The 26983-nt window shown below is 38.3% G+C and overlaps 2 protein-coding genes across 2 annotated transcripts in view; both read left to right on the forward strand.

Annotated features, from left to right (window-relative positions):
- LOC311077458 (NACHT, LRR and PYD domains-containing protein 1 homolog) overlaps positions 1–26983 on the forward strand; it is a 160959-nt gene that overhangs the window by 114337 nt on the left and 19639 nt on the right. The window contains exons 2-6 of the mRNA XM_084105966.1: positions 5907–6080; positions 6161–6334; positions 6429–6602; positions 6693–6866; positions 11834–11998. Coding sequence (XP_083962092.1) covers positions 5907–6080; positions 6161–6334; positions 6429–6602; positions 6693–6866; positions 11834–11998 — 861 coding nt within the window. The remainder of the gene's footprint in view (positions 1–5906; positions 6081–6160; positions 6335–6428; positions 6603–6692; positions 6867–11833; positions 11999–26983) is intronic.
- The window catches only part of LOC311077459 (NLR family CARD domain-containing protein 3-like), a gene marked incomplete at its 3' end in the record, with an annotated part of 351403 nt that overhangs the window by 45412 nt on the left and 279008 nt on the right, over positions 1–26983 (forward strand). The gene's annotated exons all lie outside the window — the stretch shown is intronic.

The raw sequence follows: 26983 nt of genomic DNA on the forward strand, positions 1-26983 counted from the left end.
TTCATTTCTATGCAACATACTCAGATTTAACAGATTTATTTTTTGACTAATTATCAAAATAAAGTATAGTCATACAAAGCTATTATTACCAGAGCATGTGATCAGAGCAGGTAATTTTAACATGCATGGCGCTCAGCAAACAGAAGTCTACTACTGAGAAATTTCACGTTATTTGAGCATAATTTGCTTTTCCAGTGCATGATCGGTACATGATTGGAGTGTTTGGGCCGTTAACCACAGAGCAGAACGCGCATCGCAAACACGGAGTGGAACATTGAGCAGAGAGCCAGTGCGCCGACACACACTCACACACACACAGAACCGAGAGCGCGACGCAAACACGGAGCGGAAAAGACTCGCACGTGAAGTTACTAAAACAAGCTGCGCGAGAATGAAACCTGATCGCCGAACACGGAGGGCCGGGACGGCATATTTTCCATAGACCGTAAAAAAATGGACAGCGACCCCATAGACTTCAACGGAGAAAAGTTCGTACCGCTTTCTCCTTTGCACAAGCGCTTGCTCGCTCTCCCGTGGCGTCTGTCGTTGCTATGCCAACCATGAACAGAGGCGCGCCTGAAAACCTTTTGATCTGTCCATGCTGAAAACGTGCGCGCCGCGTCACTTCTATTATAAGCGCGCTTGCCGCGCGCCCACATTTGAAATTTGCATGTGAACGTGAATGTGAACGGCCCCTTTTATGGCAACGTGTGTAAGTGAATGTCGTGATATTATTGCTCCTACTTCCTGCTCAGCTACTGTTCGGACGCTCTCGCTTACTGCTCCGCGCTTTGCTCTATCGCTTTTACATTTTATCTCCTATTTTCTTATATTTTATTTCCTTTATTTTATTTCCTTTTATCACCTAATTTTAACTTTAGCAAATCAGCACAGTGCTCAGACGACAAAGTTTGGATTACTACAAAAACTGAGAATTCTTTTACCCGACCAGCTTACATTCCGGGAAAGGAAAACACAACTGCCTCAAGGATAAGAGAAAATGCCTCTTCTGGAATCCACTTGCTGCACCAACTGCCACAGACTTTTACAAAGGATTGCAGTTCTTGAAACAAAGTTACTTACGGGACCACCAAACCAGACGGAGCACACAACAGAGCTTCATCATGGACACCCTCAGCATACCGGTGAGTCCCATGAAACTAGTGCTCCTCGACAGGTAGAGAAACAAGCCGATCGACTTACTAATCGATGGCACAAACAGGGAGGGAGACCCAAAGACACTCGAGACATCAGATTGTCACGAGCCTCACATATTGCCGCAGTAGCATCCTCTACCCCAGATACAGCTCTGACAAGGATTGCAAACACTGGTCTCCAACCACCGCCTATACATCTTGAGAACAGATTTGAAGTGCTAATGAATGTAAATGAGGAATCCCCAAATGTGATGAATGTGATCGAACACAGACTGAATGGGACAGTGGCTAACACTGATGCTAACTGGCGCTCAAGGTCGAGCAGACAGCGGCACTCAGCTCAGAGCGCAGCCGAGCCCAGGACTCTGATAGTGGGGGACTCCATAATCAGAAACATTAGCAGCAGGGATACAACTACGTGCTGCCTTCCACAAGCAACAACTTCTGATATAAACAGGGAACTTCAGAACATTCTGATGAAACATAAGACTGCAAATCGACTCATCATTCATGTGGGGAAGAATGATATTCATAAAGAGCAGTCAGAACTCCTTAAGAAGGATTTCAATGAACTTTTTGAAACACTTAAAAGACTGAAAGTGCAAACATTCATCAGTGGACCACTCCCAGCAAGAGGAACAAACCGGTTTTCACGGTTGCTTGGGCTTAATACGTGGCTGCAAAAAACCTGCAATATAAAAGGAGTAAACTTCATTGACAATTTCAATCTTTTCTGGAGTCAGAGACAACTTTTTCATCGGGATGGCCATCACCCAAACAAACTTGGTTCAAGAGTGTTAAAGGACAATATCTACTTCTCCCTCAATCATCCTTCTGCAGTGTGTGCCAATCCACTCAATCTGAACGGCACACACACATCTGGACACAGTATGAATGACGACGGGACTTCACTTCAGCAGCAAAATGGACATGATAACACCACTCCGCCACAACAACCTCTGCTCACGGACACAATATCAGCTGAGCCCTGTCCACACAGCTCACCACAGACAGACATATCAGAACTGCTCCAAGATTCACCACCCAAGGACGACTTCCTGGAAAACAGCCAGGGAATCCAGGACAGCATATTACAACCTCCGATAACACCAGAGCAACAGCCCCTCTCACCAGACACTTTCTCCCTCTCCCCAGCAACTCCACTCCTGTGCTTCTCACAGAAAATGGAAGAACTGGTGTATGCTGGAACCAGACTATCCCACTCTTTTGCTGCAAGCCCCCAAATACCAACCAAAAAAAGACAGGCACCATTACCACCAAAGCCTGCGGGCCCAGCTCGCCCTCCCCCTCCTCCTGTGAGAGCTCTTCGGCCTCTGCCACAACGCCAGGGCCCACACCCTCCTCCATCTGCTCGAGGTGAACCGAAAACAACTGATACCAGCTCTCAGTGATATGTGTCGGGTCCCCGTTTTGATAACAGTAACTTTCTCAAATGTTTACAGAACAAACGGGAACCCAGTGTGCCTGTATCTTCCTCTATTGCTGTTCTATTACAAGATAGAAAATCTAAGGCCTTCAATAGCCGTGCAGCAAACCTAACTAATCTGGTGCCTCTTACACGTCAAACTAATATTGCTGTGGGGAAAAGTAAGTCTGTTAAGTTAGCAATCCTTAACATTCGCTCACTTAAAAATAAATCACTTCTAGTCAACGACTTAATAACCACAAACAATCTGGATTTTATGCTTCTAAATGAGACCTGGCTAGAAGACAGCTGCAGTGCAACAATCCTCAATGAAGCAGCCCCCCCGAACTTTACTTTTATGAGTGTCTGCAGAGCTGTTAAGAGAGGTGGGGGTCTAGCTGCTCTTTTTAAAGATATCTATCAGTGTAAGCAAAAATCATTTGGGAATTACTTGTCTTTCGAATATCTGGGTATTGTGTTAAAAGGTGCTCCACGCATTTTACTTATCATTATTTACAGGCCTCCAAAATACTCTCCAGCCTTTGCTGAGGACTTTACAGAAATGTTATCAACAATTACATCAGAGTTTGACTGTTTTGCCACTGCTGGAGATTTAAACATCCACATAGATAATGCAGAAACCAATATGGCAAAAGAAATCAATACTGTTTTAAAAACTTTTGATCTGACTCAGCATGTTCATGGACCCACACACAATCGTGGACACACTCTAGATTTACTTATCAGTAAGGGTCTAAACATTTCATCGATTGTTATTAAGGATGTAGCACTGTCTGATCATTTCTGTATTTTCTTTGATATATTGATCTCTCCTGCCACTGAAGCTAGATCTGTGTCTGTCAAGAAGAGATGCTTAAATGAGAACACTAGTGTACTATTTATGAAGGCTATATCCTTAACACCAAGCATATCTGCAGACTCTGTTGATTTTCTCCTTGATTCCTTTAACTCAAAAGTTAAAAGTGTAATTGATGATATTGCTCCTGTGAAAGTCAGGAAGAAGAGTGGCAGACAAAAAGCACCTTGGAGAAACTCAACAGCAGTGCAAAATATGAAAAGACAATGCAGAAAAGTAGAGCGCATGTGGCGGAAGACAAAACTTGTAGTCCATTATAACATCTACAAAGACAGCATCCATGCTTTTAATATGGAACTAGGCAAAGCTAGACAGACTTTCTTCTCAAATATTATAAACAGTAATTTAAACAACACACGCACTCTTTTTGCTACTGTAGAGAGACTGACAAACCCCCCAAGCCAGATTCCCAGTGAAATGCTCTCGGACAACAAGTGCAGTGAGTTTGCTTCTTTCTTCTCTGAGAAAATCAATAATATCAGAAAGGTGATCAGCACATCCTTGAGTTGCCCTGGGGTTAGACAGACCATCAAACCACCTGAGAAAGTAGTTACTATGTCTGACTTCAAAGAAATTGATGGCAAAATTTTGGAAGAAACCGTACAGCACCTTAAAACATCAACCTGTGCTCTTGACACACTTCCCACATCATTTTTCAAAAGTGTGTTAAATAGTTTAGAAGCAGATCTTCTAGAAGTGGTAAATGCCTCACTTCTCTCTGGGAGTTTTCCAAACTCCCTGAAAACTGCAGTTGTCAAGCCCCTCCTGAAAAAGAACAATATGGATAAGACCATATTAAGCAACTATAGGCCGATCTCAAATCTTCCTTTCATAGGCAAGATCATTGAAAAAGTTGTCTTCAATCAGCTGAACAAATTCTTATGCTCGAATGGATACTTTGACAATTTTCAATCTGGTTTCCGACCGCACCACAGCACAGAGACAGCGCTCATAAAGATAATAAACGATATTCGCTTAAATACTGATTCAGGCAAATTATCAGTGCTGGTGCTACTCGACCTCAGTGCTGCATTTGACACTGTCGATCATAACATACTTCTTGACAGGCTGGAAAACTGGGTGGGGCTTTCTGGGAAAGTCCTAAAATGGTTCAGGTCATACTTAGATGGGAGAGGTTATTATGTGAGTATAGGAGATTATAAGTCTGAGTGGACATCCATGACATGCGGAGTCCCTCAAGGCTCAATTCTTGCGCCACTCCTGTTCAACCTGTATATGCTCCCAATGAGCCAAATAATGAGAAAGAACCAAATTGCTTACCACAGCTATGCAGACGACACACAGCTCTACTTAGCCCTATCGCCTAACGATTACAGCCCCATTGACTCCCTGTGCCAATGCATTGATGAAGTCAACAGTTGGATGTGTCAAAACTTTCTTCAGTTAAACAAAGACAAAACTGAAGTCATTGCATTTGGAAACAAAGATGAAGTTCTCAAGGTGAACGCATACCTTCACTCTAGGGGTCAAACAACTAAACATCAAGTCAGGAATCTTGGTGTGACACTAGAGTCAGACCTTAGTTTCAGTAGTCATGTCAAAGCAATAACTAAATCAGCATACTATCATCTGAAAAATATTGCAAGAATTAGATACTTTGTTTCCAGACAAGACTTAGAGAAACTTGTTCATGCTTTCATCACCAGCAGGGTGGATTATTGTAATGGACTCCTCACTGGCCTTCCCAAAAAGACCATAAGACAGTTGCAGCTCATACAGAACGCTGCTGCCAGGATTCTGAGCAGAACCAGAAAATATGAACATATCACACCAGTCCTCAGGTCTTTACACTGGCTCCCAGTGAAATTTAGGATTGATTTTAAAGTATTATTACTGGTATATAAATCATTTAATGGCCTAGGACCTCAATATATTGCAGATATGCTCACTGAATATAAACCCAACAGATCACTCAGATCACTAGGATCATATCAGCTAGAAATACCAAGGGTTCACTCTAAGCATGGCGAGTCTGCTTTTAGCTATTATGCCAGCCGCAGCTGGAACCAGCTTCCAGAAGAGATCAGACGTGCTCCTACAATAGTCACTTTCAAATCCAGACTCAAAACACATCTGTTTAGCTATGCATTTAATGAATGAGCACTGTGCCAATGTTCGTCCGACTGTTTGTACTGTACTGTATTTTATTTTTTTTATTTTTCTAAACTGTTTTAATTATTCTTATTTCTTTTTATTATTTTAATTTCTTCTATGTAAAGCACTTTGAATTGCCACTGTGTATGAAAAGTGCTATATAAATAAACTTGCCTTGCCTTGCCTTGCCTTGCCTTGCCTATTGATCATATGAAGATTTTGCAGCGGCGCTGAAAATCCAGCGGCGGCGCTGCGCCGCTGCTTAATACATTGTAGGGGAAACACTGCAGTTTGCCGTTCATAATGTCGATGTGTGTGTGTGTGTCTGTAGGTTGTCTGGCTGTATGGTGACAGAGGAAGGCTATGGTTATGTGTGTTCAGCTCTGAGTTCAAACCCCTCACACCTGAGAGAGCTGGATCTGAGTAACAATGACCTGCAGGATTCAGGAGTGAAGATTATTTCTGAAGGTCTAAAAAGCCCGCACTGTCAGCTGCAGATTCTGAGGTATTTAAGAGATAATTTACAGTCTGCCGGTCATAATGTTGATGTGTGTTTGTAGATGGTCTGACTGTGTGTGTCTGTAGGTTGTCTGGCTGTATGGTGACAGAGGAAGGCTGTGGTTATGTGTGTTCAGCTCTGAGTTCAAACCCCTCACACCTGAGAGAGCTGGACCTGACGAACAATGACCTGCAGGATTCAGGAGTGAAGATTATTTCTGAAGGTCTAAAAAGCCCACACTGTCAGCTGCAGATTCTGAAGTATTTAAGAACATTTAAGAGATACTGTAATTACAGTCTGCCGTTCATAATGTAAATGTGTGTTTGTAGATGGTCTGACTGTGTGTGTCTGTAGGTTGTCTGGCTGTATGGTGACAGAGGAAGGCTGTGGTTATGTGTGTTCAGCTCTGAGTTCAAACCCCTCACACCTGAGAAAGCTGGACCTGAGTAACAATGACCTGCAGGATTCAGGAGTGAAGCTTATTTCTGAAGGTCTAAAAAGCCCACACTGTCAGCTGCAGATTCTGAGGTATTTAAGAACATATAAGAGATTATTTACAGTCTAGCGGTCATAATGTTGATGTGTGTTTGTAGATGGTCTGACTGTGTGTGTCTGTAGGTTGTCTCTTTGTATGGTGACAGAGGAAGGCTGTGGTTATGTGTCTTCAGCTCTGAGTTCAAACCCCTCACACCTGAGAGAGCTGGACCTGACGAACAATGACCTGCAGGATTCAGGAGTGAAGATTATTTCTGAAGGATTCAAGAGGCCAAACTGTCAGCTGCAGATTCTGAGGTATTTAAGAATATATAAGAGATTTACTACAACACAGAAAAGATACAAAGGGACAGGTGCTAGCTGTTGGAGATTATGTGGTAAAAGGGAATCTAACCATTATAATATTTTTGGGGAGTGACAGAAATTAACCCAGTTTTGGCAAGGGATTGAAAGAAATTTGGCAGCTGTTTTTGAGGTGATGATTCCTTGTAATTGTGAATGTTTACATCTGGCTAATATTTCATTTGATGGGTGGAATAACATTGATAAGAAACTGATTCTTCTGCCAGCCAGTAAAAAAGTAATTACAAAGAAATGGCTAAAACCAGAGCCACTTACAGTTGATGATTGGATTGACATATTACACTATATATATATATATATATATATATATATATATGTGTATATGTGTGTGTGTGTGTGTATATATATATATATATATATATATATATATATATATATATATATATATATATATATATATATATGTGTGTGTATATATATATATATATATATATATATATATATATGTATATGTGATGAAAAAGATTTCATTTTCCTTAACCTGTTAACCGTTGCCAGTCCGCGCACTGAAGCGTTTTTTTTTTTTTTTTTTTAAAGTTACTATCAGATTTAATGTTATACCTTGACAAACTATACATCATTAAAAAGATATAAGACTCAAGTTTCAGTATTTGACCACTATTGTATTCTGAGAAACTTATAGTGACAGTAATTTCTTAATTTGTGTCAGGAGAAAAAAATGAAAAAATGAGTCGATACCTTTAATATGAATTATGCGCGTCAGCCGCTCCCATTCAGAAAAAAACTCCTGTGCTGTCGTCATGACAGCGCTTGACAAAACAACGTCCCTCAGGGCTTTTAGCTCAAAAATGTGCAGATTTGGAGAAATATTGATATATTCTCATAGGTTTACATCAGATTTCTATAGACAGGAATAATATTTATTGGATTTATACTAGGGCTGTCAATCGATTAAAATTTTTAATCGCGATTAATCGCATGATTGCATGAGTTAACTCGCGATTAATCGCATTTAATCGCACTTTTTTTAATTTGTTCTAAATGTACTTTAAATGAATACTTTTCAAGTTTGTAATACTCTAAATCAACATGGGCATGGATAAATATACTGTAGATGCTTTATGCAAATGTATGTTTATTATTGAAACCATAGACATAGTCAATATAGAGCATGAAGACGAGACATGTTTCAAAGGTCATAGATGTTTTTCAAAGAACTTGTTCATGTCTATTAGATGCATGTAGAAAGAACAAAGAAATGCCAGGTTTCCATTACTTCTCTTTCTTTGCACTGAGCAATTTACTAACACAAACATGTTTAGATTTTTGCATGCAGGGCAGCTCTTCTGAAAATGCTAAATGTACATTTAGGATTTATTATTAGGCTACATTGTAGTTTGTCTCTCTGCGCCCATTTTGATGAAGCTAAATTCTGAATAAAACTGTTTTCATTGGTATATTTTACTGTTTCTGTTGTCAAACAACGGAATGAATTTGAAATGGTGACTGAAACGCGACCCAATAAACATAAACAGCTCTCCCTTCCAAGATGTTAAGTTAATCTGCACAAAGATTCTGATAATCGAGCCGTCGTCTGGTGAAATCAAATACACACATAAGATAAAGACAATATCCGTGCTCTGATTTCGGCTATACTTGTCAAATTAGTGAAGCAACATCTGTGTTTAACTGAATTAAAGCGCTGCTCCTCCACGCGAGACGCAGAGAGAGAGAGCAAGAGAGAAAGAGAGAGAGGGAGGAGCGCGCGCGTGCTGAGAGAGCAGTACCGGCGGACGCGGTACCGGTTCTCAGAAACTAAATAAGGTTTGCGCGCTTTGTTGAAGGGAAAAAATCGCTAAAGGGGTCTGCATTGTCGCTAAGTTGGCAACACTGTGTATCTCCGTTTCTCCAACTAGTGGTTGGGCCTTGGGTCAAACAGAAAATACGCGTTGCGTTAATCGACCGTTAAAAAAATTAGTGCCGTTAATATGATTTTGCGTTAACGCGTTATTAACGCGCTAACTTTGACAGCCCTAATTTATACCCAAATGCGTCGATGTAATCATTATGAGCGCTTGGATACTCTGATACTGTGTTTTCAATACATAACAGCAGCCTGAGGGGGCCCTATGCACAATAATAGTCCATATATGGAACATGAAGTGCCATAATCATGTGACATTCCAGGAAGCCTCGAACACTGAGCTAACGGAGATCGCTGTAACATACAGGTAAAGATGTTTTGAAGACAATAAACATGTTTGCTATGATATTTGAGTTGCCTGTGTTCTTCGAGCCATGTCAGGTATTTTCATAATAATAGATTATATTTATAATGTAATGCAAATCTATATAGACTTTATCGTGCAGAATACTATAAAATAATATTTTTTCTGTCAGATTTTTTTATCTGAAGCCAAATTAGATCACAGAAGATTATTTAAAATATTCGACTCGCGTTATAAAGTAAGTTTGGAGCACAAACATGGTTTTAATCTCATAAATTGTCGTGTATTGATGGTGTGCTAAGCTAACATGCTAGCTAGCCCTAGGTGCACCTGCCACTAGCAGTTATTCTTTTATGATTTTTTCTAAATAGGAATGCTTACTGAAATGTTTCTTTATTCAAGAAGTGCATTTGATGAACTTTGATAAAAGAAATTAGGGATTGAACCCCTATGAATAGCCTGTGAATAGCCAGTCGTTAGTAACTATAATGCAGACAAAAGAAATGCATATTTAGGGCCCTATGAAATCCGTTTTATTTTTTCTCAAATTCCGTTTTATTTTTTTTCAAATTCCGTTTTTTGGGATTTATTTTGAGCCCTTTCGGATTTTTCGGATTTGCTTGTTTTCTTTTCACTTCTAAGCAGTATTGACCTTTAAAAATTCAGTTACACAAACTCACAATTCAGCTTTTTTATTTAAACTGTTAATATATTCAGCAAAGCACATTCAAAATTCTCCAAAATTCAGCCAAACCTTCAACAAATCTCTGGCCAAAAATAACAGTAACATGAAGGTAACATTTACAAGGTAGGATTGATGAAGATTAAATTGAAGATTAAATTAGCCTTTAAATCATTTTTCACAAAGAATGTTTTATAAAAAGATAGATCTCACATATTTAAGCCTTTAAAACATTTTTATAAAAAGAATGAGTCAAAAAAGATAAATTACTGACATTTACAAATAGGCTACTATGAATATTAGCTTATCTTTTATTATTAATAGTAAAATTCGGGCCAATTTTCCCGTGGCGTTTGTCGTTGCTATGCAACCATGCTCTGCGCTCTCCACAACCACAAAGAAGTTTTAGTAGCTAATAGATTTCCACCACCGAAAAACGCTTGCTGTAGCTCTGCTACAAGATTTATTTACGGAGAAGAGAAAAACACCTGTAGTGGTTGTGGTGCACCCCCATCCTTTATGTTGACTGAGCTTTCAATGTTGTTACGGAAAGGGTGAAGTTGTCACATGAACTGCGGTGCGCTTGCGGCATTCTGAAAAGTTGAGGTGTTTTCATCTCGCTGCGCCTGGAAAAAATGAGCGCATCGCTTCAATTATGAGCGCGCTTGCCACGCGCCTACATTTGAACTGACGAACTTGAGCGCGTAAAAGACACGACATGTGAACGGCCCCTTGACGAGCTAGTTACCTCCAATCAGGCCACGGAGACCCCAGCCATAGACAGTAAAAGATACGCAGCAAGAAGAAACACTAACGTTAGTGGTTCACGCTTGCGCGCATACTGAAAAGCGCGCTGTTTGCATCCCTGTGTATTAACTGTATTGACAGATGTCTCTCTATATGGCTCTGGGTTTAGGTAGAGACCTTTAAACTGAAAAAATGAGAAGGAAGTAAAAAAAAAAAATCGTTTATTTAATATGTAAACAAAATATATGCGATTCCGTGCGTATAAGAGAATTCCGTTTTCATGTGTAAATTCCGTGATTCCGTCCGCGTTTTCCGCATCACGGAAATCATATGGCCCTACATATTTAGAGCCATAACCAGGCTGGAGAGGTGTGAATGTGTGCAGGGGGAGACTGAGACTGAATGGGGCTCGTTTGCACCACAAAACAGAGACAATAGACTGAATGGATACTTAGATGATGACTAAACATCAGTAGCATTTTAGAGTCTAATCAAAATAAAGTCATATGACATGATCTTGAAAAACATTTAACTAAATACAGAGTTTTAGACTTATCATCTTCAGATTTTAAATATAACATGGTCAACCATGTGGCTTTAGCTGCAGTGCATTTCTAGATTGCTACAGTGCCAACTTAAATTTTATTTTCATGAAGATGTTTCATAAAAATAAATTTCTACTAACTTTTCAAAACTTTTAAGCTATTTATAAAAAAAAAATTCATTATGACAATAATTAATTCTACATTTACAATAAACTGCCAGGTGTCAGCTTTCAAATGAGATCATACTTGTGCTTTTAGTACCAAGGGTTCATGAACTGTATCTGTTTCAGTTTGGGTATGTCATTTCTGGGGATTTTTCAAAACTGGGGTTGCAGGTTAACAGGTTAAGAACCCAGATAGAATACATTTGTTCAATATGGAAAAAAAATATTGATTATATAAAACCAATTTGCACTGACTTTTTTTTTAAGCATAAATGATCTGTAAGGTAATGTTTTTTTAATAATTATAAGTAATAGCTCCCCTTGTTCTTGTGTAAAACACAAAACATCTGTATAAGCTTGAGTATTTAATTTCCATGACCATTGGTAGACATGATGGGTTATAATGCTGTCTCTGTTTTGACGTATATGTTTTTGTTTTATTGTAAAGAAGCATTTCTGCCATGATAAATGTATATATTTGTCCGCTGAAATTGAAAAAAAGAACATATAAGAGATTATTTACAGTCTGCCAGTCATGTGTGTTTTTGTAGATGATCTGACTGTGTGTCTGTAGGTTGTCTGGCTGTATGGTGACAGAGGAAGTCTATGGTTATGTGTCTTCAGCTCTGAGTTTAAACCCATCACACCTGAGAGAGCTGGACCTGAGCTACAATCACACAGGAGTCAAGCTGCTCTCCGGCAAACTGAAGGATCCAAAGTGCTCATTGCAGATACTCAAGTATGTGGGACAAGCAAGCCTCGTTTACACTGCAGGTCTTGATGCCCAAAACTGATTTGTTGCCTATATCCGATTATTTTATTTTTTACCGTCCGTTTACACATTCTTGTACCCATATCTGATTCATGCGTTTACATTTGACATACTATCTGAAACGTTGCACATGCTTAAAGGGGGTTCTTGCACAGATGGACAAACGTGAAATGTGCTCGATGCTAGCTTTGCGATATACCGTATTTTCCAGACTATAAGTCACACTTTTTTTAATAGTTTGGCTGGTCCTGTGACTTATAGTCAGGTGCGACTTGTATATCAAAATTAATTCATACTGACTGACATGAACCAAGAGAAAACATTACCGTCTACAGCTGGGAGAGTACAGATGCTGCTCCTGTAGCCTATACCCCTGAAAAAATTTACTGAAAACAACTGAAAAACTGTTAACCTAAAGACAACTGATAAAGACTGAACACAAACAAAATGCCCCCAAAAAGAAAAAAATCTCCATGTTTTCGGTGCTGATGCGGTGGTGACGCGTTCATGTAATATGTAATTCATGTAATTCAAAAACATATAATTCATGTAACATGTTTTTTGGCGCTGCCAATAAAGCTCCTAAAAGCTGTCACAAAGAACTGGCAAAAGTAATGATTATGAATATGTCAAATATAGCAAGGAGACATTTTAATTGTTTATTAATAAACAAGTGTTTTCTGTGTCAGTGTCGGCTGCAAAGATGAAGTTGACGATGTTGAATCGTGATCTTCGCAGTAGTGAACGCGCCAGAGAGAAATACACATTTCATACAGATTACATAAGCAGAGAGCAGAGCAGTCTTTTTTCTTTCGTTTTGAATTGTTCTGTTTAAAAGTAGACACTCAAGCTTTCTATATATGTCTCAGGTCTGTGAGGCAAGTAGGCCAACGTATATGCTGAGTTTCGGTTTATTTATGAGATGAGCTCCAGTTCACGCGCCGGCGCCTCCGTGTCGGGATTATCTATTGTCTACTATATTTACTTCTTATATATTAAATCCAGGCAATTGGTTGATGAAACGGATTAAAATTAAGATACAATTAATACAAAACGAAATTAAATTTAAAGACAGGCTTTGTGCTTTCTGTTTGAGGTCTCTGTGAACGTTGGTTTGTGCAGTGTATTTCACAGAATTACTAAAAAATATTTTGCCACCTAAAAGTTAAAGATTTTTTTGTGTCCGTAACGCGCGTGTATTTCCCTCATATTAAATATAAAACGCATGTAGAGAGATTTTTCTAATGTTCCTTTATTAAGGGAATATGGATATATGAACACGTTTCAATATATTGGTATTAAATGCATTTTCTGAGAATTTATATTTCAAGTTTTGACTGCAAATGTCACGTCCATAATGCTGGAATTGCCCAATTTTAAAGAATTTATCCTCAACTAGTTTTGTGGTGTAGGTCTACGTATTTTATAATGTTAACTTAAAATAATACTATTAGTAATTTAAAGATGTGGTAGCATTGGATCTGGACGGGAAGGATAACTCTGGGAGTGGAAGGGGTGTGACGTCTCTGCCTTCTCACACTGCAACACAAGTTTGTGGATATGTGTGCCTCGATTTCGGTTTCATATCGCATATCGTTACAGCCCTAGTTAATGTGTTACGTTAACATACCGGACACCTATTCAGCCTGTTGTTCTGTGTACTATTGTGTAGTTGAATAACTTGCCTTTCCAGATTAAATGTCTGTTCTTGGTCTTGGATTTTGTGAAATAAATGTCTAAATAAATGCACCTTATAGTCCAGTGCGACCTATATACAGTGAGGAAAATAAGTATTTTTACACCCTGCTATTTTGCAAGTTCTCCCACTTGGAAATCATGGAGGGGTCTGAAATTGTCATCGTAGGTGCATGTCCACTGTGAGAGACATAATCAAAAAAATCTAGAAATCACAATATATGATTTAACTATTTATTTGTATGATACAGCTGCAAATTAGTATTTGAACACCTGTCTATCAGCTAGAATTCTGACCCTCAAAGACCTGTTAGTCTGCCTTTAAAATGTCCACCTCCACTCCATTTATTATCCTAAATTAGATGCACCTGTTTGAGGTCGTTAGCTGCATAAAGACACCTGTCCACCTCATACAATCAGTAAGAATCCAACTACTAACATGGCCAAGACCAAAGAGCTGTCCAGAGACACTAGAGACAAAATTGTACACCTCCACAGGGCTGGAAAGGGCTACGGGGAAATTGCCAAGCAGCTTGGTGAAAAAAGGTCCACTGTTGGAGCAATCATTAGAAAATGGAAGAAGCTAAAAATGACTGTCAATCTCCCTCGGACTGGGGCTCCATGCAAGATCTCACCTCGTGGGGTCTCAATGATCCTAAGAAAGGTGAGAAATCAGCCCAGAACTACATTAGGGGAGCAGGTCAATGACCTGAAAAGAGCTGGGACCACCGTTTCCAAGGTTACTGTTGGTAATACACTAAGACGTCATGGTTTGAAATCATGCATGGCACGGAAGTTTCCCCTGCTTAAACCAGCACATGTCAAGGCCCGTCTTAAGTTTGCCAATGACCATTTGGATGATCCAGAGGAGTCATGGGAGAAAGTCATGTGGTCAGATGAGACCAAAATAGAACTTTTTGGTCATAATTCCACTAAACGTGTTTGGAGGAAGAAGAATGATGAGTACCATCCCAAGAACACCATCCCTACTGTGAAGCATGGGGGTGGTAGCATCATGCTTTGGGGTGTTTTTCTGCACATGGGACAGGGCGACTGCACTGTATTAACCCTCTGAGGTCTGAGCTGTTTTCTGGGCCCTGGAGGTGTTCTGACATGCTCTGACATTTCTGGTTATTTCTGTTACTTGTGACATTTTCATGGCTAAAGTCTAATTACACTGTATTCAGCACAAACTCTGCTACAATAATATATCAGCAGCATGTATGTAAAAGTTTGTAGTTTTGAGATAATGACATTTATGCGTGGTTTTTGAAAATACAAAAAAAAAATCACGTACTGAGACTCATGTGAATGTTGAAGTCCTCAGTGGCATCTGGGACCTGAAAAAAAAAAAGTGAACATACTGATATCAAGAGAAAGGCCTGCACGATTTTGGAAATAAATATTAGATTTTTCTGGTTAAAATTGCTTTTTAAAATTCCTTTTTAAAATTCACAGAATACACACACACACACACGTTTCCAACGATATATAATATAATGAACACCAGGTTTGTTGTGCCTTGTAGGCATAAGGTATATGCGCAGTGCGGATAAAATAATAATAACAATAAATAACCTATAGCAGCCTATAAATCTTCCAAAAGAAGCTAGAGAAAAATATATTGATTATCATGTTACTTCAAATGTTTCCATCCGTTATGATGATATGAAATGAGATAATAATAAAAACATGAAGCCGTTTGGTGCGTTTTGCTTTCATCCAAAATATGATACATTCAAACGCGATCGCTTGCAAAATATGATACATTCAAACGCGATCGCTTGCAAAATATGATACATTCAAACGCGATCACTCTCAAATATAAAACATTATGGTTACCATAAACATATCTATGTTTGAGCAGATATCCACAAACACAGTAAACACATATGATACATTCAAACGCGATCGCTTGCAAAATATGATACATTCAAACGCGATCGCTTGCAAAATATGATACATTCAAACGCGATCACTCTCAAATATAAAACATTATGGTTACCATAAACATATCTATGTTTGAGCAGATATCCACAAACACAGTAAACACGGGTCTAAATATTATAATATTCCCCATATATCTAGCAACAGTTCAGCTGCAACGTGACATTTATGCAACAATAACAAACTAGGCTATGTAAGAATTTCTTACCTTATCTTTCTTGTCTTCAAATCGCGTTCTTCTTCTTCTGAGGTAGCCTAAATCCAATGTAAGCTCAGGCACGTCTTTCAAACTCGACGAAAAGTGAAGTGAAGTTTTTTGTTGTTGAGGTAACGAGCGCGTTCGCGTTCCATGTGGAGATTTGCATGTGAATATCTTTTGCGCGAGTAGGCGTGGCCAAATTAACTGTAATGAGCAAGCGTTTGAGAAGCTGGACATCTTGTTGGTTTTATACAAATTACTTAAACAGAGAATATTTGTTTTCGTTTTGAATCCGATCATTTAAAAGTACACACTTAAATGTTTATAAAGGTATATGGCTCATAAATGTGTGACAAGTATTCGCTGAGTTTTGTTTCAGTTTATAGACGTGCTCAAGAAAAAAAAGTTCACCGCGACGGAGAGGCAGAAAGCACACCCTGTTTATTTTCTTTATTTTACAAAAGCACAATGTTTTGATTTGATTGTAAGTGGACACATACAAAAGGAGAAATATCACAGATTCTTTTTTTATATTTCTTTTTTCTGTATGACCATAAATGATGGAGTAATTTAAGATTATAGTGCTACAATGTGGAGAAAATCCGGCAAAACGCGTCGGCGCGTTTGTCGACCTCAGAGGGTTAAGGAGAGGATGACCGGGGCCATGTATTGCAAGATTTTGGGGATCAACCTCCTTCCCTCAGTTAGAGCATTGAAGATGGGTCGAGGCTGGGTCTTCCAACATGACAATGACCCGAAGCACACAGCCAGGATAACCAAGGAGTGGCTCTGTAAGAAGCAAATCAAGGTTCTGGCGTGGCCTAGCCAGTCTCCAGACCTAAACCCAATAGAGAATCTTTGAAGGGAGCTCAAACTCCGTGTTTCTCAGCGACAGCCCAGAAACCTGACTGATCTAGAGAAGATCTGTGTGGAGGAGTGGGCCCAAATCCCTCTTGCAGTGTGTGCAAACCTGGTGAAAAACTACAGGAAACGTTTGACCTCTATAATTGCAAACAAAGGCTACTGTACCAAATATTAACATTGATTTTCTCAGGTGTTCAAATACTTATTTGCAGCTGTATCATACAAATAAATAGTTCAAAAATCATACATTGTGATTTCTGGATTTGCTTTTTTGTCCTTTGCCAATCACACCTATGATCATTAAACCGCGGATATGTAGCCTAATGCCTCAAAAAATCTGATCTGTCTGTTTACATAATAGTCGCATTGGCACATATCTGATTTATTTCCACAAATGAACGAGGTCTGAAACTGATCTCGAAATATCCAAATGCATGCGTTTTTTTCCTGTTTACACTGTCATAGAACACATCCGATCTGTGTCACATATGAGCAAAAAATCTGAATTAAACCCGGTAGTATTTTCGAATAACTGTGCTTCACTCCCTCATGTCCCCCTGAGATGAGAGATTTCTGTATCGTGTGTCTAGAAAAAAACCTCAGATGACACCAAAATCATAATTTTGCGTGGAGGCTTTTTTGGCTGGAGGCTAGAGACTACAGCCAGTAGTAGGAGCTAGTTCTGCATGTTTTCAACCCGCCCATAGGGGGATCTCACGATAAAACGGCGTCTTTTCAGTTTTGAGTCAAGTTGTATCATTTCTTCCGATACTGCCCTCTGTAACCGGTAGGCGTGGCTTGGGAGTGGCCTCGTAGGGCAGCAAAGCAAGTGCATTCTGGGAGTTGTTGTCTTTCATCCACATGTGCCAAAAATACATTTTCTGGCTTTTCACATTTCTACTACATAAATTACCCAATTTAACCCCCTGAGGTCGGCTATCGCGCCGGCGCGATAGGCTCGTTTTTTTCCGTATGAGTGCAAAAAAATAATAAAATAAAAATATTAATTTTTATCTTATATGCTTGTGTTATACATCAATCTATCCTGTTTAGTGTGTATTATTTTTGTGTACACTCACAATAAAAACAAAGTGTTGTGCTTTTCACCAAATAAAGAAAAATAAACACGAAGCGAGTTCTGCCTTCTCTCTGTCCGTTTAGTCCATTCTGAAACGCGTCCGAAAATGAACCATAACTCAGCGAATACTCAGTCAAACAGGCATTCAGACATACAGGCATGAAGCTTGAATTATCTTCTTTTAAACGAAGTAATTTTTATAAAAAACAAATATTCACAGTTTATGTAATATGTATGCAAAGAGAGAGATGTCAGTCGTTCTCATCTCAGCTAATTAAGTTTTAATGTGCTCCGCCCACGGAGAGCACGCGCTATTCAAACGCAAATGTGAGCCGATCCAAACAAACCTGTAAAACGCCCATCAGCTGGATAACACACACCGCGAGTTCACTTTCAGACTTATGTACTTTACGATGCTGTGAGGAATAATACTATCTTGATAATAATCCTGCAAAAATTTACCTCAGAAGTTCTGGAAGTATCATTTCGAGGAGCAAACGGATCCCGCTGAGGAATTAGGTCAGTTCTGTTTGCTTTGTTCTAATCGGAATGAATGAACGCAAAGATGCGTGCTGTTGTGGAGCTACTACAGCTGGCAAAAATACTGTTTTAATATGAATCGCGTTACTATGAATGAATGAACGCACAGATGCGTGCTGTTGTGGAGCTACTACAGCTGGCAAAAATACTGTTTTAATATGAATCGCGAATACAAAGAAAGATTACACTGGAAATATTGTTACAATTATAAATGTTGTTGTAATTGTATAACCTTAAAAAATAAAATTATATATATATATATAAGGATAGATGTAAACAAAATCTTAAAAGGTCATTATAAGCCTTATCTTTAAATAATTTTATTATGCTTTATTAGTGACACATTTGGGAAGAGAATATATTCCAAATCTGAAAATACAGTATGAGAACAATTAACTGCACAATTACTAGAAATGTTTACCTTGGATATTGTACAATTTGCAAGCAAAATTTGTGGAAAAAACAACAAACCAGTTATATATTGTCCTTGCATTCTTGTGGCTCAGTCACACACCTGAATGAAAGGCTCATTACGTATGCAGCCTCATTATGCGGCCCCATTGACTCCATAGGTGTGAATCACGCCCACCCGCATATGGCCTTTCCAAACAAAAAGTGTTTTACAAGATTTAAATCAATGTATTGTGTTATGTGAATGATTAGGCAGGATGATTTTCACATAATTTTGAAGAAAAAATACTAGGCAACGACATCCATTAGTCAAAAGTCTTATTTACATATATTTAGAATGTGTTTTATGGCCTTATTTCAGAAACTTTAGTTTTTTGTTTTTTAAAAAACCATGCATAAACATTATTCTATCAAAAATACAAACATGTACATGCAAGTTGTTCACATATTATGGTAGCCCTGTTTGTGCTAAATAGAGTGAATTTACACCTTTGCCATTAATATGTTTATAAGCAACTGAAAAAAGCACAAATGTCAGGGCATGTCAGAACATCTCAAGGACCCCAAAAAACCCTCAGACTCCAGAGGGTTAAATACACATTCATCTTTCCAGCAGTGAATTATCCCTTTAACCCTCTGGGGACCAAGGTGTTTTTGGAGCCCTTGAGATGTTCTGACATGCCTTGAAATTTGTGCTTTTTTCAGTTATTTATAAACGTGTTAATGGCAAAGGTGTAAAATCACTCTATATAGCACAAACAGGGCTACCAAAATATGCGGGCAACGTGTATGTAGATGTTTGTATTTTTAAGAGAATAATGTTTATGCATGGTTATTGGAAAAAATAAAAATGAAAGTGGCTGAATTAAGACCACAAAACACATATTAAATATGTGTCCACAAGACTTTTGTCTAATTGATGTTGTACCTTTGAGTACTGGCTTCAAAATTATGTGAAAATAGTCTTGCTTTATCGTTCACAAAAAAAAATACATTGATTTAAATGGTGTAAAACAGGTTTTGCTTGGAAAGCCAATATGCGAGGTGGGCGTGAAGGAGTAGTTTACACCTGGATGTCCCACCCACTCTGCATAATGACTCTGAATAGTCATTCATTCAGGTGTGACACTGACTGAGCCACAATGCAAGGACAATGTATTTAGAAGAATACTTATATTGACCATTTAAGATTTCGCTTACATCTATCTTGTAAATATGTTTAGCTATTTTATTAAAAATGTTACAATTACAACAATAATTACAATTTCAACAATATTTCAAGTGTACTCTTTCTTTGTAAAAAAAAAAAAAAGAAAGAAAAAAAAGATTATTATAGGCCTACATTTTATCATATGTATTCATTAGTTTGAATATAGGCAACATTGGAACATCTAACATCTTAGTCTATGACTTTATTTTTGACAAAAATAGTGTGACTAACGCCTGACTAACGTTGTTTTATTGAAATATCAGGGCATATAAATGTTAATTTACGTTGCTTATACAAATACATTTTATTTCAACATATTCCAGTCGATTTTTACTCATCTCAGTAGGCTATGGCAAAGCAGTTTATTCTTTCACACACAGAGACGCGATTCATATTTAGCCTAAACACTCTTTACAAATATGTACCCTTCATTCATCTCACAGAAACGCGAGTCATATTATAGAAATGCGATTCATCTTTTTGCGGTTTATAGGCCTACACTAACGTTATTCCATAACGTTATTCCACACTTGAGAAAAGAAAACAGCCTACCTCACTCCTCAGCGCGATCTGCTGCTCATATCAGAAGATATTTCTCCTCATCAGCACTGTGGAAACTTTTCTCCATAAAGGCTATAATGTCTCACTCGCGACGCGCTTTGTTTACAGCTGATGTGGGGGCGTTTCACAGACTGAAATGGTTCTCAGAATTTGCATTTGAATAGCGCGCGCTCTCCGGGGAGTGGTCAAATTACTGTGAATCATCTCGTAATGAGCTCGACTGGAGTCGCTCTCTTTGTATACAGATTACAGAAACTAAGAATATTTGTTTTTTATATAAATGACTTCAATTAAAAGATGCGATCGCAAGCTTTATGCCCGTGGGTCTGTTTGCCTGTTTGACTGAATTTTCGCGGAGTTATAGATCATTTTCGAACGCGTTTCAAACGGGAGTTTACTGACAGAGAGAAGGCAGAAATCGCATCATCTTAATTTTTCTTTATTTGTCAAAAAGCAAAACACTTTATTTTTATTGTAAGTATACAGAAAAAAAATAGAAACTGAACAGGATCGATTGATGTATTACACGAAAATGAAAGATCAAAATTAACAGAGCATTTAGTGTTTATTTTCATTGCTAAAAAAAAAAAACGAGCAAAACGTGCGGGCGCGTTTTTGGTCCCCAGAGGGTTAAGTAAGTTCAGTGATGTTTCATTTTTGTTGTAAAAAAGGTATTAATTTATTTAATTTATGTATATTTCCGCTCTGGAGAAAACCGTTATGTCATCGTCCAGCTCGGTTCAGTTCTAATATGCATTAATATCTAATATGTTCTAATATGCAGTCAATGCAGGCAGATCGATATTATTGTTGAATACTAAATTAAATGTTAAATTAAATGTCCCAAACTAAGCAAGCCAAAAGCCAATGGCAACAAAGGTGAAAAAAGGTGACAGTGGCAAGGAGCCAAAACTCCATCAGGGCAGAATGGAGAAAAATACCTTGTGAGAAACCAGGCTCAGACGGGGGGCCAGTTCTCCTCTGGCCAGCGAACGAACAGTGTATGATTATGATTCAGGCAGCATTATAGGTCAGAAGTCAGATTGGATTGGTACAATCAGAATATTATCCAGTTCCATCTGGTTGAAGATCGGAGTCATCACGCCAATATGGAGACTGGTTTGTTGTGGATCAGAGCCAATGTCTGTGGTGTCAATGAGGCCTTCACAGGGGAGAGTCTAGTTGGCACAATCTCTGCTGACACTTCAGGGATGTGTTGTGGTCGTGTCTAGGCGCAGATCCTCCATCTGATCTGGATACGGCCCGGATCCAGCTTAATACAGTAAACCTCAGAATAAGCAGAAAGACTAACATTAGCATAGATGCCATTCTTCTTATGATGTAACGAGTAAATTGAGTGTTATAGGAAGTGTTCCCGGTTCCAGCTGACCTAATTTATGCAGCCTAATAATCATTTAACTGATTTGTATAATAGGAATGTATAGGTTAAAGAGATGTGTTTTTAGTCTAGATTTAAACTTGACAGAGTGTGTCTGCTAACCGACAATGTTAGGAAGACTGATCCAGAGTTTAGGTGCTAAATAAGAAAAGGATGTTCCGCCAGAAGTCGATTTTGATATTCTAGATATTATCAACTGGCCGGAATTTTGAGATCGCAATGGACTATAATGCGTTAAGAGCTTGCTCAAGTACTGGGGAGCTAAACCATTTAGTGCTTTGAAAGTAATCAGCAATATTTAAAAATGTATACAATGTTTAATAGGGAGCCAATGCAGTGGTGACAGAATGCGGCTAATATGGTCATACTTCCTGGTTCTGGTAAGAACTCGAGCTGCTGCGTTTTGGATCAGCTGTAGTTTGTTTACATAATAGCATTACAATAATCTAGCCTTGACGTCATGAACGCATGAACTAACTGTTCTGTATTTTTCATTGAAGGCATATGACATCATTTATATATATTTTTAAGATAAAAGAATGCGGTTTTACAGATACTAGACACGTGGCTTTCAAATGAACGATTGGTATCAAAGAGCACACCCAGGTTTCTAACCGACAACAAAGACTTGACAGAGCAGCCATCAATTGTTAGACAGTTTTCTAGGTTAGTATGTACAGAGGTTTTTGGTCTAGTCATTAGAAAATCTGAGAAATTAAGAAATAGTAAATTACTAGTCATCCAAATTTTTATATAAGATATGCATTCTGTTGATTTCTTGAATTGCCATGTTTCATTGGGGCACGAAGAGATATAGAGCTGGGTATCTTTGGCATTAAAGTGAAAACTAATCCCACGCTTCCTAATGATATCTCCCAAGGGTAGCATGTACAGAGTGAACAGCAACAGTCCTAGTACTGAGCCTTGTGGTACGCCATACTGAACTTGTGATCGATAAGACATCTCTTCATTTACTGCTACAAACTGATAGCGGTCAGATAAGTATGATTTAACCCTCTGGGGACCAAGCTGTTTTGGGGGTCCTTGAGATGTTCTGACATGCCTTGACATTTGTGCTTTTTTCAGTTATTTATAAACATGTTAATGGAAAAGGTGTAAATTCACTCTATATAGCACAAACAGGGCTACCATAATATGCGAGCAACGTGTATGTAGATGTTTGTATTTTTAAGAGAATAATGTTTATGCGTGGTTATTGGAAAAAATTAAAATGAAAGTTGCTGAATTAAGACCACAAAACACATATTAAATATGTGTCCACAAGACTTTTGACTAATGGATGTTGTCCCTTTGAGTTCTAGCTTCAAAATTATGTGAAAATAGTCTTGCTTTATCGTTCACAAAAAAAAATACATTGATTTAAATGGTGTAAAACAGGTTTTGCTTGGAAAGCCAATATGCGAGGGGGAGGAGTAGTTTACACCTTAGATTACAATGTCCCACCCACTCTGCATAATGACTCTGCATAATTAGCCATTCATTCAGGTGTGACACTGACTGAGCCACAATGCAAGGACAAAAGATGTATTTAGAAGAAGACTTATATTGACCATTTAAGATTTCGCTTACATCTCTCTTGTAAATATGTTTTGTTATTTTATTAAAAATGTTACAATTACAACAATAATTACAATTTCAACAATATTTCAAGTGTACTCTTTCTTTGTAAAAAAGAAAAAAGATTATAGGCCTACATTTTATCATATGTATTCATTAGTTTGAATATAGCCAACATTGGAACATCTAACATCTTAGTCTATGACTTTATTTTTGACAACAATAATATTTTTATATATATATATATAATATATATATATATATATATATATATATATATATATATATATATATATATATATATATATATATAACGTTAGATATGAGCAGAAATTGCTAAACAAAAGTTTATTTGATGTGGCAGTATATTCTACAGTAGCCTAAAAACTGTACCCAAATCTAGTCAACAAGTGACTGACTGTAACGTTGTTTTTGTGATATATTAGGGCATATAAATGCTAATTTGCAGTTTAATACGTTGCTTATACAAATACATTTTATTTCAACATATTCCAGTCGATTTTTACTCATCTCAGTAGGCTATAGCAAAGCAGTTTATTCTTTCACACACAGACGCGCGATTCATATTTAGGCTAAACAGTCTTTACAAATATGTACCCTTCATTCATCTCACAGAAACGCAAGTCATATTATAGAAATGCGATTCATCTTTTTGCGGTTTGCATAGGCCTACACTAACGTTATTCTATAACGTTATTCCACACTTGAGAAAAGAAAACAGCCTACCTCACTCCTCAGCGGGATCTGCTCCTCATATCAGGAGATATTGCTCCTCATATCAGCACTGTTCTGAGGAAACTTTTCTCCATAAGGTAGGCTATTATGTCTCACTCGCGACGCTTTGTTTACAGCTGATGTGGGCGTTTCACAGACTGAAATGGTTCTCAGAATTTGCATTTGAATAGCGCGCGCTCTCCGGGGAGTGGTCAAATTACTTTTGAATGGCTCGTAATGAGCTCGACTGGAGTCGCTCACTTTTTATACAGATTACAGAAGCTAAGAATATTTGTTTTTTATATAAATTACTTCATTTAAAAGATGCGATCTCAAGCTTTATGCCCGTGGGTCTGTTTGCCTGTTTGACTGAATTTTCGCGGAGTTATAGATCATTTTCGAACGCGTTTCAAATGGGAGTTTACTGACAGAGAGAAGGCATAAATCGCATCGTGTTAATTTTTCTTTATTTGTCAAAAAGCAAAACACTTTATTTTTATTGTGAGTATACAGAAAAAAAATAGAAACTGAACAGGATCGATTGATGTATTACACGAAAATGAAAGATCAAAATTAACAGAGCATTTAGTGTTTATTTTCATTGCTAAAAAAAAAAAACGAGCAAAACGCGCGGGCGCATTTTTGGTCCCCAGAGGGTTAAACCATGCTAATGCTAAACCACTAATGCCAACATCATTTTTGAGTCTATTTAAAAGAATGTTGTGGTCAATGGTATCAAATACAGAACTAAGATCAAGTAACACTAATAGAGAGATACAACCACAATCGGATGATTAGAGAAAATAAGCAGATTTAGCAGCTTTAAGGCCTCTCTGTACACAATCGTGCTCTCTCTCCACGAAATGCGAAAAATGTATAATTTTTTTAAACAAATTTCCTGTGGCGCTCAATTTTTCTGGCTGCTCTCTTAAGGGCCTGAGTGTGCTCGTTGTACCACGGCGTTGGACTATTTTCTTCAATCTTCTTTAAGCGCAAAGGAGCAACTGTGTCTAAAGTGCTGAAAAAGAGAGAGTTAAAAGTTTCTGTCGTAATATCGAGTTCTTCTAAGCTATCTGGGATGCTGAGATGATGAAACTGATCAGGAAGATTATTGATAAAGAAATCTTTAGTGGACGAAGTGATAGGTCTAACATATTTGTAACACGGAGTCTGCTTTTTCAACCTTGGCTAAATGGAGTTTACACGAGACTAGATAATGATCTGAGAAGTCATCGCTCTGCTGCAGAATTGCAACGGCATCAACATTAATGCCGTGTGACTTATTAGACATAAATTATGATTTTGACAATGAGTAGGTCCTGACACATGTTGTCTAACTCCAATAGAGTTCAGAATGTCTTTAAATGCCAATCCCAATGCATCTTTTTCGTTATCCACATGTATATTAAAATCACCAACAATTAGGACTTCATCTGCAGCCAGTACTAACTCTGATAGAAAAATCTTTGATAAAGTCTGTATGGAGCCCTGGTGGCCTGTATACAGTAGCTAGCATAAATGTCAAGCGTAATTTATCATTTACACTAGATAGTGTTACTGTCACAAGGAGGAACTCCGTAATCCCCTCCTCGGGCGGCCAGAGGGCACCTTCGCCTGAGTATTGACTCTCTCCCCTGTATTCACTACAAATCCCAGAAGCCCCGTAATTGATGCTAATCATCAGTTCTAGCTGTAACTCATCAATAAGGCTTTTTAAGCACAGCTCTCGCTGTGCTCAGTGCGAAGTATTGCTTTCCCTGTGAACAATTCTGAGCGTTTGTATCCTGTGTTTGCCTACCTGTTACGACCTTATCTGGACCCTACTTTCGCTGTCTGCCGCCTGCCTGTTACACTCTCTGCCTGGACTCTGTTTTCTGATTGTATCTCCCGCCTGCCTCGACCCATTGCCTGTTCCTGGACTCCGATTGTGTGTATATCCTGCTCTGCTGTCTTGCTGGTATTTGACTTTTGCCTGTCTGACCCTGTTTATTAATAAAGCCTGCATATGGATCCCACATCGAGTGACTCATCATTACAGTTACATTAAGCACCAACACTTTAAAATAATTATATTTGAAACTAGACTTATCAGTAATTCTGAAGATATTACTATAAATTACAGCAACACCTCCTCCTTTGCCTTTCAGACGAGGTTCATGTTTATAACAGTAATCTTGCAGGGTGAACTCATTTAAAGTAATGTAATCGTTTGGTTTTAGCCAGGTTTCTGTCAAACACAGCACATCTAGGTTATAGTCTGTAATCATATCATTAACAATAAGTGCTTTTGAAGTAAGGGATTCAGCAACCCAAGCTTTATCAGTTGTTCATCTGTATTATATCTGTTTTTTATTTGTTGAACATAATTAAATTTTCACCCTTAAATGGGTCTAGGAGTTTTTTGTATGTCCTAATTCGGGGAACAGACACAGTCTCTATATGAAAATCTAGGTAAAAGAGGCTCTATGTGATGGGATTTATCTGACCTTGGTGACGTGAGACAGTTAGCAGACGGTCGGTTTAGCCAGTCTGTCTGCTTCCTGACCTGAGCCCCAGATTGTCATGTTTGAGCTCTAAGACTATGTGCCATATTATTAGAGAGAAGAACAGCACCATCCCAGGAGGGATAATAGAATCACCAATAACTATTCAACAGGATTCTCTGTGGGTGTTTCACTGAGAGGGGAGAATCTATTTGTTATTGTTATCGGAATGGAAGAGCGGTGTTTTGTCCC

This window comes from Abramis brama (assembly GCF_963993115.1).
Source record: "Abramis brama genome assembly, chromosome: 2".
NCBI classification, from domain to species: Eukaryota; Metazoa; Chordata; class Actinopteri; order Cypriniformes; family Leuciscidae; genus Abramis; species Abramis brama.